This window comes from Aplidium turbinatum, chromosome 9 (genome assembly GCF_918807975.1).
Source record: "Aplidium turbinatum chromosome 9, kaAplTurb1.1, whole genome shotgun sequence".
Lineage (NCBI taxonomy): Eukaryota > Metazoa > Chordata > Ascidiacea > Aplousobranchia > Polyclinidae > Aplidium > Aplidium turbinatum.
In genome coordinates this window covers 23723291-23740491 of record NC_137480.1, presented here as the reverse complement: position 1 = coordinate 23740491, position 17201 = coordinate 23723291, and the positions used below count along the sequence as shown (strand labels likewise).

Below are 17201 nucleotides of genomic sequence, written 5' to 3'. Positions count from 1 at the left end.
AGGTCAAGGTTAGGCTACCTGCTGAACAAGATAACCCTACAACGTTAAACAAATATATTTTACAAGGTAACCAGAGGTTTTCCCGGCTTGTCCCTAAAGCCTGCGTACGTGCTGTCCATCAAGTTGGCATCTATGACGTATAATGTGGTTTCGACAGAAAATGTCGATTACCAGAAAAGGGGACTTTTTCACTGCAATGAATCAGCAAAAGCTTGTTTTGTGAAAAATCAATTATTTTACCTTAGATGTGATCAATTTCGAAATATCGCTTTTATTGACTAGTTTTTTTTTTTATTGCTGAGAGGTGTTTGACCATTAATCCATCCAGAAAAACCCATCCTTTCTACATTTATTCAACGTTTGGTCGGATTAATTATTTTAGCTGGGAAGTTGTATTTTAGTTTTTCTCAATATTCGGCTGGAAGTCATGTGTGAAATTTTCCAGGTACTTTCCATGCTGGAAGCTGCCTCGCGGAAACCATGATTTGGCAAATTTTGCTCATTAAAATTGTGTAGAGTGTATCATAGGGTACTGCAACAAAGAAATAAACAGAAAGCGTTTTGTCATTCATTGCTATTGGCTATTTTTTAACAGATATCGAAACATGATTCATTTGTGACACATTTATGAGTTATTGTTTCATTTTCTATGCCTAACAATCGAGTTTATGGTCTGTTTTACAAGTGAAATAAATGTTACCAAGGAACAATTTTTCAATGCAAATCTAAACTGTGGAAAAGTTTATCTTACTGGTTCAACAAAAGTGAAATGTGCATTCGCCTGCGTTCATTCCGACGTTTCGTCAATCAGACGCGACTGACTTTTCAAGGGGGCAAGATGAGGCAACGACAACCTGCCTAGCATGGCAAAACACAGGAATCACTCAGCCGCGAGAAGAGGTTTCGAGATTATCAACCCACCGTCATTGTGCAACCAACCATGAAGTAACCGCTTGAACAAGCACCCGCTAGTTACCATGACAACCGGGGAGTTCCTTTACTCAAAACGACAAACGTGAAAATGACATTAATTGGCTGAAACATAGCACGTCACTAAGGAACTGTGTTCCGAAAGCAAGTGCTAACCGCTATTACCATAGCGAACTCGCAGCATCAGGCTAAAACAGGAGGTTTGTATCTACATTTGTGAAGTAAGCTAATAATCATGCTGCTAAAAGCGAAAATCTATTGCTTCGCACACGGACAACACAATGATAATGTGGTAAAAAAGGTGGTTTATTGCGGTCAGAATGAATTGAACTTTTCTGTAGGATACAAGTAAACAGAGGTGGGCAGTGGGCACCCGCTACTTTTAAAGTAGCGCGCTACTCGGCCAAAGTAGCGCGCGCTACCGCTACTTTTGTCTAAAATGACACTAGGAAACACTCAAGTCCCTAGTGACGCAAAAATGACTTTGAAAACGAATGTTATCATTTGTTTACACTGTCATTTTGACGTCGTTATAGAAAACACATTCTAAGGGAAATTTATTGTTACGCATCTTTCAAAACCACGAGCATTTCAAAATGAGAGTCACTAAGTCCTGCCCGCTTTCGCTTAAAGCACATCTTTTCCAACAGTGAAAAGTCTCTCCACCGCAGCACTGGAAGGAATTGGGGTGTTGTATTTAATGAACAGATGTTTTAACTCGGTGTTCGAAAAGCTCAAGGACTTGCTCTTGTCCGAAAAAAAGGCGTCCACAACTGCTGTTTCCTTCTGCACCGACGTTTCACGGGATGACGCAAACACTCCAAAAAATACATCCTTGGAGTCATGACTGGTGTTGGTGTCACTCTTCTCGGTATCAACCAGGCTTGATGTCTCCCGCAACAGTCGAATTACATCTGTCTTGACTTTTTCTCGCAGTGTGTCAGCATCATCCGTGGAAACGTAGTGCAGAAATTGTAGCCACGACGTCTTGAAGGAGGGATGAAGACATGATGCCATAACGCATTTCAGGTTGTTGAAGCAATTGTTGAATCGTTTCTTCACCGCTTCAAGGACTTTCAACTCCTCACAGGTCACTGATCTCGGTCAACTTCTTCCTGCAAATTGTGATGGTTGGAAGCAAGACTTCGTAATATGCCTTGGACTCGCCCTGGAGAATGTCTAAATTGATTGGTTTATTTTTTTGTTGTGCAATATTATAACAGCAAAATCATTAAATGATGCAGCACGCTTAACGAACACAATTGAAACAAAGAAAAATAACAAATGTACACTGCATCGTTGAAGTTAGTAAATCACAACGGGAAGCTGCGAAGTGACCATGACGGTTTTCGAGTCAAGCAGCCACCCTCAACCAAGTCGATGATATATACATTTAATAAACATTACACTAAAATATCTACACTTACAACAAAGAGTCAAGACAGAAACAAACTTGCATCCATGATATGTCAAAACGTCAGCTAGAAAAGACTGAAACTTTGCAACCAAGCCGATTATATAGCTGCTTGACCACGCTAGTATTGCAAAAAAAACAAGCATTTTTTTTCAATTTAAATTAAAAAGTAGCGGGAGTGCGACTGAAAAAAAGTAGCGCCTCTCCCGCTACTTTGGAATAAAAATAGCGCCGCTACTGCAGCCGCTACTCCAACTAAAAAGTAGCGCCGCTACCGCTACTTTTACCAAAAAAGTAGCGCGCTACTGCCCACCTCTGCAAGTAAACCTATTTTTCACTTGAAACAAACGATTTTTTAATCATGTTATTCGTGATTACACAATTGCGTAATAGGCTGCAAAGGAAAAGAATATTAAAGATTACTAGCAAACGTAGCATGACATATATTCGTGGTCACACAATGCGGGGACGGACCCAGAAGGAGGCGGTCGCCCTCATTAAAACACAGAAAACAAAATTTATTCATCCTAGACAGCAAAATTCGTCATTTTTACATTGATTCAACGTCTGCAGACGTTGAATCAATATAAAAATGACGAAATTTGCTGTCTATACTTCAAGCAAGGTATTTGAAAGGTTGAATTAATGTAGACCAACATATTATTGTTGAAATCGCTGCCCCTTCCTAAACCTATTTGCTTGATCGCCCCTGGCACAATTGCGTAATAAACAAATATCATAGACTGCTGACATGACAAATAAGCGAGACTTGCTGAAACAGTATTTTATTGTATCAGTGATTGCATAGCAGTGGCGGCTCTAGGCATTAATATTTGCAGCGGTAAAAGAAAAGCACTAATAAATGATTGCGCAGTTGGCAGTACCCAACAAGCGAGCACCCGTAAAACCACTTAACTTTAGTCTCCGGCTCGAGCATGCTGTAGGTTACATAGGCTATCCTACAACGTGGCTTTTAGCATTCCAGTCTTTTACACTAAGGTATGTGAAGACAAGGCAGAAACAGACAGATTTTACAACGCAGCTGATGGTATTCTCTGGCATGGCATTTTTGGGAAAAGAAAACGTTTTTCGTACATGTCTGGAAACCCAGGTAATAATCCATAAATGAACAATGAGTCATTATGACTCAAGCTTTCCAACTCACTGATAGAGGTTGGCTGTTGACTTCCAACAGTTCTACTACTCCATGAAAATGTTGATAACGATGCGATAAAAGCAACAGTTAGCAAAGCACATTAAATAACGACATCAAATATGGTTTGCATAAAAACTGATTCTTATGATAGTGTATTGGCTTTAATGAAGAAAGAGTTCGACTTGTGCATAGACAATCAGCATGAAAATCGCACAAAAACCTGTAGCGAATCTCGATAGCAGGCCTTAAAACTCGTGTTTTTTTTCCGGCAGCCATCGTGGCCTACCGAGAGCTCCTTCTCGGCGGCCATATCTGCGTGCTTTGAGGCCAAAATACAATAACGATAGCACAAGTAAATAGCATTAAACTTGCAACAATGTTAAAATGATCACTTAGGGAACGTTCAAATATTACGTAACGCTTTTTTTCCGAATTTTTGACCCCCCCCTCCCCCATGTAACGCCAACGTAACGCTTTTTTCAATCCCCCCCTCCCCCATGTAACGCTTTTTCACTACGAATTCAGCACAAAAAACTACCATTCCGTACTCGAAAGCGTTACATAACGTTTTGCTTGAACCCCCTCCCCCCCGATGTGACGCTAACGTAACGCTTTGCATAACCCTCCCCTCCCCCTCGAAGGCGTTACGTAATATTTGAACGTTCCCTTAGCGTTGTTGAAGTCTGGGCGACGTCCTGCAATAGAATCGTTGTACCACGCATTAAATGCTTTATCGGGATTGTAATCCGGCATTGAGGGACCATCTAACGACCCTAAATTGTTTTAACTGCTCGCAGCTCAGTAAATTGTTTCAACTGCATACCGCCTTTCATAAAACCTGACCATTTATTCCGTTATGATGTCACCATTGAGGGTGTGAAGTCACTAACCCACAGCGTTCTCAACTATGAAGACACGTGTTTTACCCACGGATGTCAACTAACCTAGTTCTCCTTTTTAACAACGATTCAATGTCCGACAACATTGAATCGATATAAAAACGACAATATTGCCAGCCGATGTAAATTAGCATTTCGGATTAACACTTCGTTAAAATAAACATCGGGAATTGCAAACAAGACTTACAGCGCTGGTGATCGCAGCTGGATATATTCAATACAACAGTAGTGACTATGATGCGCTGACCTAATTCTGCGTCACTCTTTGATACTACATATTTTCGACATTTAATCCACGATCATTCTATTGCGAAATTAAATAATTGGCTAGAAGAAACCGGTAGCCAAACTTGGCCGACGGAGGAGGTAGCACAGGCGGTCATTCAAGCACTACTTAGCGGCCATGGCCGCCGGCTGCTTTAAGGCTTGCGATGGAGTAAATATATGAGCATACAAAACAAAAGATAAATACAGTCAAAGGACATTGCGACGCACCGGCCATAGCTCAATATATTGATCGCACTCGCCCAACAAACAACTGTTTGGCCATGGATTAGATAAAAGTGAAAACTTACACATTCCTTTACATTGGCATAGAACAACCAGAACAATACTGACAAAAAATCACCTTGCAATCTTTAGAAGATATGTAAAAAAAGCTTCAGTGGTGGGTTGACGAGTAGAACATACAAAAACCTCGTTCAGGCAGAACAAAACAGTCACATAAAATTGAATTAATTTTGAGACACCTGCAGAGATTAAATGCACAGTTGCAACTGGAGTATTGAAATTAATTTTAACTAATTAAGCACAACAAGCTACAATTAAGCTACAACAGGACAAAACTTGTTGCATATCATGATCCCCATGTCATCAAAAAGCGTAAACTTCATCTCCAACAGAAATCCGACCTTCCTTGACGACAGCAAGACTAATCCCGAATAGGGGACTTTCCCCATAGAAAGAACGATTTTTGGGCTTACAAAGTCGATATCTGAAAAAAGGATCACATTTGATTTATTCCTCATTTTCAACACATGTTTTAATCATGAAAACTGCAGCAGTGGTACAGAAACGTGGCCACGCACTTCGATTAGATGTGTTGCTCCATGTAATGGTTTGCACGACTGCGCGTGTGGTTCGTAAAAACAGCAATACAGACACTACAGTTAATCAATACAATAGTTACCGTACTCAGTTTATGACGTGATAAACAACAGCACAACAGCAGCTTAATTTGTTGCTGTCAACCCATCGATGACCTAAGAGCTACTTTCACTATTTACGAATGTAGCGCACTAAAGATAAAGTTACGAGGTTAAAGCGAAAAAAAGACTCAGCAACCATTAGTGATGACATTTCGTGCTTGGGTCTTGCCACAAAAGGATGACCCATCAGAACACTTGTGGTAGAATTGAACCCATTTCCAAACTCATCAGGTTTTAACACAAACAAGCGAAACATTGGCAATTCAACACACACGTGGACAAATGAACATGTTGTATATAAATTTATTGAAACAAAAAAGATATATACACAGGGTGGGCCAAAAGTAGGCTTACAGTTATAAAAAGTAGGGTTTGGGTCTAAAAGTAAATTTATTGTTTTCATGTGGGTACTTTTAAATTTAACCAGATAATTTGAAGCAAGCTTCATCTGATCAGATGATTTTGTCCAACATTTCAACTTGTTCTCCAACAAATTAGTCAAAGTTTAATAACTGTAAGCCTACTTTTGGCCAACCTGGTAATTATATATCATACTTTAGGAAAGCCACCACCTTAATACATGCAGAAAACTACTAATTAATTGATTCTTCAGTCCAGAACTAATAAGCCTATTTTGAAGGTTAATTCTGGCAGTTCCACATACTTGAAACGTTGATGCATGCCCGGTTGCCAAGGTTGAAAAAGTTAGAGAACTGTTCTTAAAGTGCGATTATTCGAACGAACGCCTCGAGTATTGAACCTACTCGGCTTGATCCTGCCGTGCAGTTTACTGGAAAATCAAGTGTGCAAATGCTGAGCAATTGGGGGTGGACTTACTCTTTGAGTTTTTTCAGTGGATTTCCATCTTCGGATTTCTCACCAGAGTCAGGATCAACAGTGGTCAGAACACATCTAAAAAATATAGTTGTTCATTGTCCAACTGGCGTGCCCGGAAACCATTAACGTAGTTCTTTCCTGAACATCCCTGTCCTTCATCAAATTCCACAGTTCATGTTCAAAAGCCTACAAGGTTGACTTCTTCTCCACCAAAGGGCAGAGTCTGTCAATGCTGGAGGACTCTTTGAAGACTTAACCAGAACCGATTGTAGTTTGAAGACTTAACCAGAACCGATTGTAGTTTGAAGACTTAACCAGAACCGATTGTAGTTTGAAGACTTAACCAGAACCGATTGTAGTTTATCTAGACGTGACAAAAGAGAATAACTACAATTTACAATGATCGGCTACGTCAACCAATGAGGTCATCTGAAAGACGCGCAAATGAACCTAAGTTCGTCATCCGAGTGGGTGGTGTAGAATGACATCCTCGAAGGTGGGCAAGAATGTTAGCTACGTTTCCTTCATGTCTCTTATTCAAAGCTCAATCACCAGAAAAACAAAGTCAAAATGGCAGATTAAAAAACACATATCACACATAATAGACACAATTGCTGTAGAGTGATGAACTCTATGCACCTGAAGCAGTTTCTGACGTATTTGAACACCGCATCACCAATTCGAATATAGGTCCAGTTGTCCTGAAACAAAAATATTATTTTTTGTTGTAGTTTGCTGCATTGCAAATTGCAAAAAAACGTCTACTAACTCTTAAAATCGAACAAAGCAGCGTAATGAATCAATTTTACGTCACACTACAACGCCGATGAGTTCAGCACTGGACAGCATATGCCTGCTGCAAAAAGATACCATCATAGGAAAGAGGTAAAGCTCTGCAAGTGGAAATAAGATTGATTGAATCTTAATTTTCGGACTGAGAAAAAAAGTTTTGAGAACTTAATTCTGGCAATCTGGCATACTTGTAGAAGCTTTGAACCACTGACACAGGTCCGGTTACTGAGTTTGACCATGGTTTGACAGAGTAAAGTTTCCGATTGTTGAAGTGTTGTTGTCTGTGAATTACTCTATCCACCAGGTGCCGCTAAATGGAGAGCTGGCGTTAAAACGCGTGACTCAAGTGCACACGCCGAGAATCGAACCAGCACCGCATGATCTTGCAGATTTTCCGTTTGTAAAGCCAGGCGCTTAGCGAACTGAAATATCCGGGGAGACAAAGTTTCAGTTTCGTTCCAAAGAACAAACACTTTTTAAACAAACCTTCAAAACAAGAAAAACGTAAGTCTTGGACACCCGGATGGCAAAGCAAAATGTTAAAAAGCAGAGAAATCGCTACAACACAACATATATACCTCTTCATACGGTGCACACCCCCCGATAAATATGTTGGGTCGGAACGATCGAACAGTCACTTTATCATCAAGTCTCGTATTGAGATCTTCAATGGATGCTTCCGATAGCAGGTTGCATGGAGTGCAATCCTGGTACCTGACCTGAAAACATAATTCTTTTATGAGCTTTGAATAAACAATAAATTTATCTGATTCAAGATAGAGATTCATGGGTTCTCAGTTTAAGGAAGATTTCATGCATCATGGGAATAAATCTACTAAAGTAGGATAAATAAAAAAGTATAATCTAAAAATATTTGGTTGGGGGTAAATTTATGTTTAAACGTTCACCAAAAAGTAAATGACGGTAAAAGCTTAAGAACCCCATTTCAGAGGAAAGTGTCCACCTTTGTGTTGGCAAACGTACGTTCTTCATTTTATAGAACTTATGGAATTATTTTTCAAAGAAATGACATAATCTGCTATGCCACTATTCCTCAGCACAGAAAGTGTTTGTATGACTCACAATTGAGTGTATTTGCAGCCAATAAAATTATAACAGTATAAAACAATTAAATGATATGAGATGTTCTACTGGTGCAAATTAAGCTAAACTATCACAAGATGTATACAGTGACAATCTGCTTTTATTCCGACGTTTCGTCAATCAGACACGACTGACTTCTTCAGGGGGCTAGACCAGGTAGTGACTACCTGTCTAGCATGGCAAAACACAGGACATATTGCTGAAAACAACTAAACATGCAAAATGAAAATTCAACTTCTGGACAAAAACTTATCGCGCGTCTCATGTAATGAATCGCAATGATGGCATCTCTTTTCCCGCTATCTACAAAAAACTATTGTAAGTGCTGATTTGACGTTTTTTTAAATTGGTTTCATGCTGATTGTAAAACTGTGCAGTAGTGCGTACAAAACTCGATTCATGACTCATGCCGTTCACTCTCCTATCTTGTTGTTATTTAAGTTTCTTGTTGATTGCAATTAAGTCCCCCCCTTTTCTCTAACTTATTTCAAACTTTGCGCGCGATAAGCTTTTGTCCAGAAGTTGAATTTTCATTTTGCATGTTTAGTTGTTTTCAGCAATATGTCCTGTGTTTTGCCATGCTAGACAGGTAGTCACTACCTGGTCTAGCCCCCTGAAGAAGTCAGTCGTGTCTGATTGACGAAACGTCGGAATAAAAGCAGATTGTCACTGTATACATCTTGTGATAGTTTAGCTTAATTTGCACCAGTAGAACATCCCATATCATTTAATTTAATGCCTGATGAACAGCCTCATTCAATTTTCAACAGTATAAAACACTTTAGTTGCTTGGTTTCATAACTGAAATTATTCTTCCCAGGGTGGCAACTGACTAATAGACAGTATGGTCGTTTCGTTGTCTCCCTGTCAATAACACAACTTACACATTGTATAGATGTATTATTGTTTTATGTCACTTTTGTGTTTTGTTTTTTGATAAATGAACGATTGACTTTCATGAATACTACATATATAATAAAGCATATTTTATAAATTTAAAAGGTTAACAAATATTTAAAGTTATAAAATAAACTTAAATCCTACATTTCCTTTCCAGTAATACATTTTTCCAAAGAAGGAAGCTGGTCTATCCTCTTTAATGGACATGCTTCTTCCTTGGAGTGTAGGAGGATAGTAATATAACCTGCACTCAGAACCAAGGTAGTCGTTGAGCCATTTTGCAACTTCATCTCCACAGTCAATTCCAGCAGTTTCCTTCCCCCAAACCCTGAACAATGCAATAAAAAATACTGATGTAATCAGCCATCCTCTGTCTTTTTCTTTAAAAAAAATCACTATTGAAATAGAAACAAAAGCCATTTATATAAAAAATGCTAACTGCTATAAAACCTTACCATTTTAAGTTTTTTGCAACTACTAAACACATAATATAAAGTAGGCTGCTGGTTCATAAAACACAATATGAAATGTTAGAGTTGGCCTGATGCAATCAAATCATATGAAGAGCAGATTGAAGTTTGCACAATACTTAGGATGAAATAGTCTATGCAAAAGATTTTCAAACAATTAATTGCTGTACTTACACATATGTGATGTTACAAGTTTCATTTAGATTTAGTTGAAGTCAGAAGCTCCATTTAGATTTAGTAAATCATTAACTTAACTTAATGACAGAAGTTCCATTTAGATTTATTTAAAGTCAGAAGTTTCATTTAGATTTAGTTAACGATTATAAGTTTCATTTAGAATAGATTTAGTTAGTCAGAAGAAAAGACTCTTGCACCTGCAACTCATTGCATTCCTACCATCTTGTGGAATAACCACTTCAATAGATGATTTGCTTGGGGCACTAAGAATGATGAAATTTTCTTGTTTTTCTACAGTAATTGTAACAAGACGTGGCTCCTTTCTTGCTGTCAACATGTTCCCTCCAGGTTGCACAACAAGAAAACCTCTGAAAAAGATACAGTAGGCCTATACAAAAGAAAGTATTTTTGTATGAGCAAAATATTTTTTCAAAAATACTGCTAAAAAAAATGGCAGTATATTTGCCCTAAGTAACTTTTATTGGAAGTTGATCATACTTGAAAACAGGAGTTTCCAATCTGGATCTATGTACACCTAAATAGTCTGCAGACAGTTTTAAGGGAGAGCATAAATGCATTGATTTCAGAAGAACTAAAGTTATATAATGAAATAATAATGTTAAAATTTGTATCAAGAGTCACTTTTAGAAATTTAGATTCCAGACTTCCATGAAAGAGAACTATGACAACAAAAAGGTTGGGAACCACTGCTCCGAAATATAAAAAAGTAAAGGTGATCCTATACTTGATTCAAGTGTCGCGTAGGAGAAGATAAGGTGTTCATTATACTAACGGTAAGTCTTTAGCACTAAATAGAGTAGGGTGGCCAAGTCCTTTATCTCGGCTGCCTTTCGTTCAGCAATTATGCCCATCCTATGCCCATCCTATTCAGCAATTAAGCAATTATGCCCATTCTATTTGTAATCAAGATAAGATAAGTGAATTAAATAAGTTGAATAGTTGATAAATGAAAAAGTAATTTGTGCTGTTGACCTGTTGAAAAGAGCAACTATGCTGGACAAAGCAAAAGAAAAATGTCCTACATGTACTAAAGCAGTGGCTAACAAAGCAGTTGCATGTGACTTATGTGAATATTGGTACCATGCAAGGTGTGTAAACATGCCAGAGGGCACCCTAACTATGCTGGCCAATGGTGATGACAAGGATGGTGCAAAATGCGGATCCCTTCTTTGGATCTGTCCTGGTTGCAACCGTGGAGCTAAGAAGCTCATGGTGCATTTGTCCAAAATGCAAGAACAAAGCAACAACCCACACCAAATCGAGTCCCAGCTACAGAAGCTAACCGAGGTAGTTACCGACTTATCCAGTAAGGTGGCCTCTTTAGAGCAGCGATCAACACCCAACATGGCCGAACCTCAACAACAAAAAACATGGGCAGAGAGAGTTGCTAACGGGGTTACTGGTGGTCTAGACAAAGTTGTTCGGAACTCTGTCAAGTCAGTGCTGCAGTGTGAAAAAACAAAGTCCGAACTTATCATATCACGCATGGAGGAGTGCTCTTCCAAAACTGATCAACAGCAAATCAAAGAAATTGGAAAGAAGATTGGTGTGCAAGTGGAACCACTAAATGTCCAAAGGCTAGGCCAAAAACCCGATGACTCAACCTCAACTCGACTTGTAAAGGTGTGCTTTCCCACTGAGCTTGATGCAAGAAACTTCAGAATGAAGTTTACTCAGCACAAGAGGGGCACTAATTTCCAACACGTTAAAGTACGCCCGAACATGGATCTAGAGTCTCGGCAAATTTACAACAAGAAGTCTGAGAGTGTTTTCAATTTGAACAAGGCTGCCATGGAAAGTGGCGTCAGCACAGTCAGCTACAGCCTAAGGGACAATGGTAAAATATGGAAGTATGTAAAGCAAACAAATGGCAGCTGGAAGAGGGACAACACTTGGAATGAGTCTAACAAGGAGGCAAAAAACGACGAGTAAATGTAAGGACCAACCCTTACTTCCTTATAATCAATGCGAGGAGTTTACCTAACAAAATTCACATGCTGCAACTATATGCTGCTCAATATAAACCCATGTTTATTGGCATAACAGAAACATGGGCGAACAAAGATATATCAGATGTCGTTTTTCAACTAAGTGGGTACAACATGTTCAGAAATGACAGGAGGAATCGTGCTGGGGGGGGAGTTCTGTTGTATGTAGATAAACAGATCGAATGTACACTTGTTGAAAACCTAACTTGTGATGTGTATGAAGAAACTATATGGTGTAAAGCCAACTTTCCATCAGATGTAACAGTGCTGATCGGCATTGTCTACCGCCCTCCAAATAATTCCGCATTGGACAACGAACATCTCAATGAGCTTCTGTGCAAAGCCTGCCAGGAAAAGTCAACTTTTCGACTTATTGCTGGTGATTTCAATTTTCCTTCAATTAACTGGGCTAACCTCTGTTACAAGCCAAGCAATGATGATTTTATGGAGGTAATTCTGGACAATAACTTAGTGCAGTGTGTATTAAGCCCAACAAGAGAAGAAGCAACTTTGGATCTGCTGTTCACCTCTAATCCAGACCTTATTACCAACGTCGATATTTTGGAACCCTTAGCTAACTCGGACCATAACATGGTCTTGGCAGAAGTTGCGCTGTTAAGCATCCACAGCAATAAAAGCTCTAGATTGCGTCGGAATTTTAGGAGGGCAGACTGGGTTCTGTTTCAAGATCTTGTGAATGCTGCTGACTGGGAAAATGTTTTTTCCACCGTAGAGGTCAATTCAATCTGGGAAAATTTTGTATCAACCCTGGATTGTATCTTGGAAGTTACAGTCCCATCAACAACACAAATAACTACGACATCTCCTTTGTGGGAAACTCAAAAGGTCCGTAATGCTCGAAAACAACGCAATAAAGCAGAAAGACAGTTTCTCGCAAATAAGACTACTGAAAACAGGAGAATGCGAAATATTACGGCAAAGAACCTTAAATCAGAAGTTCGGTATGCCATCAAAAACTTTGAATGCAGACTAGTTGAAACTACTGATACCAAACCGTTCTGGCACTATGTGCGTTCCAAGCAAAAATCAAAAGTTTCCATTGGTCCTTTGGTCAAGAACAGCGATTGTGATTTAACAAACAATGCAACTGAGTGTGCACAAGCCCTGAGTAACTTTTACTCCACTGTCTTTACCTATGAGGATACCAACCACATACCTTTTGCTCCTCCAAAAACCAAAGAAGAACTAGTCAGTGTCACCTTCACGACTGAGCTAGTATCGAGAAACCTGACCAAGACAAAAAATTTTGCCTCAACTGGGCCTGATGGTATTCCATACATTGCACTTAAAGCTGGTGGTTTTACTCTTTTATGTCAGTTGTGTCGACTTTTTCAGCTGTGTCTCGATTATGGTGACACTCCAGCGCAGTGGAAGATTGCCCATGTAACCCCAATCTTTAAAAAGGGAAACCGAAAAACTCCTGCAAACTATCGTCCAGTGAGCCTCACAAGTTGTGTCTGTAAGTTAATGGAGTCATGCCTAAGAGAAGTCATCTGGCACTTCTGGGATGAGCGTGACCTTATTAAATCATCCCAATTTGGATTTATCCCACAATCCTCATGCACAACCCAACTTCTTGAATTTCTGGAAGACATCACATCTATTGTTGATAAAGGTCAATGCGTTGATGTTGTCTATTTGGACTTTTCCAAAGCCTTCAATTCGGTTCCACACGAAAGACTAATGAGGAAACTGTCGGCTTTGGGTATAAAAGGCAATGTTTATTCGTGGATACGTTCCTTCCTTTCTGGTAGGAGTGAAGTCGTTGTGGTGGATGGAGAGAAAAGTGATCCGAAACCCATGATATCCGGTGTGCCTCAGGGAAGTTGCCTTGGGCCTTTGCTGTTTATTGCCTATGTCAATGACGCTGATGACTACATTAGTCACAGCACCTTGTTGAAATACGCGGATGACATGAAAATCTACACAGAATTGAGCAGGGATGATCCCGATCTTGTCTCATCCCTGCTACAAACGGACTTGAAATTGTTAATGGACTGGTCTGAATCCTGGCAACTACAGTTTAATGTTGACAAGTGCTCCACTCTGCACTTTGGTCATGGCAACTTAGAGCATCAGTATGTTCTAGGTGACATGCCAATTGCCCCTAAAAAGAGTGAAAAAGACCTGGGCGTCATGATAACGACTGATCTTAAAACATCCACCCATGTCTCGTATGCAGTTAAAAAGGCGGAGATGGTCCTGGGTGTTTTAAAACGAACACTGGTCAGCAGGGACAAGCATGTCTTTTTAAGATTATATAAACAGTTGATCAGGCCCCACTTGGAATTTGCAGTGGCGGCTTGGAATCCCCATTCTGTTCGGGACATTGATTTGCTAGAGAGGGTGCAACAACGAGCAACAAAATGCATTCATGGACTGAAAAACCTAACCTATGAACAAAGACTGTTTGAACTAGACCTTCTCTCGTTGGAAAAACGGAGATTAATTTTTGATTTGACAGAAGTTTTTAAATTAGTACACAATGTTTCGGTATCACCATCTTCCAAATATTTCCTTTTTAACTCTAATTCAACCAGAGGCCATAATTTTAAATTGCATAAACAGTTTGCTCTACTGAACTGCCGTAAATTTTCCTTTGCCAATAGAGTAGTCGACACTTGGAATAATTTACCATATGCTGTAGTCAATAGTATGTCTATTGCGATATTTAAGCGACGTGTCGAAAACTATTTATGATTGTGTCTTATCTTTTTTGTTCTTTGTGATTTTTGTTTTCTCTTCAAAAATTTCTTATTTTTATTTATTTACGTTTTCTTATCAATTGTTATTTGCGAGTATGTTAATGTTTTTCTCTGTAGTACCATGTGTACTGGACCAGAATACATTATTATTATTATTATTATTATTATTATTATTATTATCCAATTTATTACACTCTATGTAGAGGTGAGCGATGTTATCTACAACAAGCTTAAGCCGGGAGTCGAACCGGGTTTGTATCATTATTGGAAAGGCAACGCTTTATCTGCAGTGCCATTCTCACAGCTCCAAAATGCATCGATGTTACAATCTTAGCTTAATTGCAATCTGACTAGGCTATTGTTACTAAATTTAAGTTTAACTATAACAAGTCCATTTTTTGACAAATGAAATTAAACGGTTTTGACTGTCAAAAAAACTAATAGTTATATGGTGAACTAACTGCAGATGGCACAACAATCTGTGAGCTAAGGTTACTATATGCAGTGACTAAAGCTAATCCCTTAACAAATTATTTTAAATTATATTATATACATGGCTCTAAATTGACATACCTATCATGCAAAGTACCGTTGGTCTCCTGCAAGCCTTGTTTCAAACACAAAAGATCAACTGAATCAACTCCTCTCATGGACTTTACTGGATACAAAAAAAGCTTTGTAACAAATCCAACTTTTTTCCATGATTTTTGTCGTTTATAGAAATATATTCCAAGTATTGTTACTACAGCTGCAACACTTGCTCCAAATACTAATGAAGAATTATGTGATACTGGCATTGTAAGTTTTAATTGCTCAATTGAAAAAAAACTTGCTAAATATAAAGCAAATCAATAAACTAAATAACCTAACCAGGAAATCTATCAACATTACATCAACAAGATTAGATTGTTTTAAATCATAGCATAGCCTGTTTTTAAATTGAATTAGATATATACATCAATGAATCTTTCTCCTTGGACTAATAAAGTTTCTTTGAGAGCTTAAGTCTGGCAGTTTCACATACTCATGTGAAGACTTTGAACTACTAAGTACTAACGCAGCCCCTAACCGAGCTTGACAAGAGTGAAGTTTCCAATTGTTGTTTGAAGTGTTAAAAGTCTCAGTCATTTTGTTTGATACAGTGGATTTGTTTACAAACAACATTGTAATTGTAATGGAGCAACCAGACTCAACCGCAAATCATGCGGCCAGTGGCGTACGCAGGATTTTCTCAAGGGGGGGGCCATTGAGAGTAGCGTAGCCAGGAATTTTTAAAGGGGGGCTTTGACGACCGGCGGGCGAAGCCCGACGGCGTTTTCGGTTAAGACGACACCCAGCGGCGTGGGGTCTGGGGGGCCTCCCCCAGAAAATTTTAAAAAATTACTTTGAATTTGGTGCATTCTGAGAGCATTTTCAACAAAAATGTGGGTATAAATATTCCTGTAAAATGGTGCTGTCAGGTGGCATAGCAAAAGGATAGCCTAAGATCATGTTTTCTTCGGCATTTTTCGGAAATAAAGCTAAGTCTCTATGTTTTCTTGTTGTTAATTCCTGGCTGAGATGTTTGAATGTTTGGTAATGGCAAAACTCGCTCTTTTAATGCAGTTTTGTTTAAAATTAGGCTAGTTTTTTTTAGACTGAAAGCATCATTCCCAAGCATAAAGAGACTGAAAGCATCATTCTCAATATCGTGACGTCACACGCGTGCCAAAGTGGGGTTGTAACCCCCCCTCCCCCCTTGGCTACGCCACTGGCCATTGATATCCCAGACGTCTTCATGATATCCCAGTATGGTTTTAGTTTAGACTTTATCCATTTCTCTCTCACTAATCACTATAATAGGCTTACAGAACACTATTCTACATTGGTATACCTGGGGTGGGGTAGGTGGATTGGGCCATGTATTTCGTATTGGCTTAGTCTATAAAACAAAATTGTTATAGTGATTGCTTTGACAGAGCAATGCAAAACATATAAAATGCCTTAATCTACGTCATTAACTACTAAACCATTTTTAAGGAGGGGGGGCCATGACCCAATGCCCCCCCCCCCTGCGTACGCCACTGCATGCGGCCTATCAAGTTTGTTTGTTAACCAGAAACATTGCTTACTGAACTGTAACTTGTTTCTATTCTCTTTGAGAACTTCAATTTAAAATGAATTGCATCAATGCAAATCAAACGCTGATTACTGATGAATGATCATGCAGGTTTGTAGCACTAGCATCTCTGATTGCAGCAAGTCATCTGCATTCTGCAACTGCAATGTGCAATGAACCAGCTTATGCTAGTGTTGCCAGACGCCGCAAAATAAGTTTTTTTCTGGGCAGCTTTGCAAATTCCCTAATCGGCTTCTTTATTACACCCCAGTGGCGTAGCCAGTAATTTAGAAAAGGGGAGTTTTGACGGCGTGTTCGCCTAAGATAGGGATGGCGAACCTTTTTTAGTGCATGGGTCACAAAAGAGACCTTAATCCTTGAAAAAGCAAAAGTGGGTCATACATTTAATTACTTGTTAATGCGAAACTACATGTTAATGCGAAACTTGCTGCTGCATCTTTTCTGTAAGTCTTATTATCCT

The 17201-nt window shown here is 39.0% G+C and overlaps 1 protein-coding gene across 1 annotated transcript; it reads right to left on the bottom strand.

Annotated features, from left to right (window-relative positions):
• Positions 1-4167: 4167 nt before the first annotated feature.
• LOC145777515 (mitochondrial amidoxime reducing component 2-like) lies at positions 4168-15461 on the bottom strand. The gene is made up of 7 exons (XM_082588908.1): positions 15196-15461; positions 10085-10255; positions 9385-9568; positions 7815-7955; positions 7084-7145; positions 6445-6519; positions 4168-5393 (listed from the first exon to the last, which is right to left on the bottom strand). Exons 1-7 carry the CDS (start codon positions 15417-15419, stop codon positions 5273-5275), a joined length of 978 nt encoding a protein of 325 aa, XP_082445034.1. The 5' UTR covers positions 15420-15461; the 3' UTR covers positions 4168-5272.
• Between the last annotated feature and the right edge of the window lie 1740 nt (positions 15462-17201).

What these genes read in the sequence shown, in the direction of transcription:
- LOC145777515 (XM_082588908.1), bottom strand. Translation starts at nt 15,419, where the DNA reads ATGCCAGTATCACATAATTCTTCATTAGTATTTGGAGCAAGTGTTGCA. An exon ending in AACGGTACTTTGCATGATAG is followed by an intron (nt 10,256 to 15,195) that starts GTATGTCAATTT and finishes TATCTTTTTCAG; the next exon opens with AGGTTTTCTTGTTGTGCAAC. An exon ending in AGGAATGCAATGAGTTGCAG is followed by an intron (nt 9,569 to 10,084) that starts GTGCAAGAGTCT and finishes TGCATTGTTCAG; the next exon opens with GGTTTGGGGGAAGGAAACTG.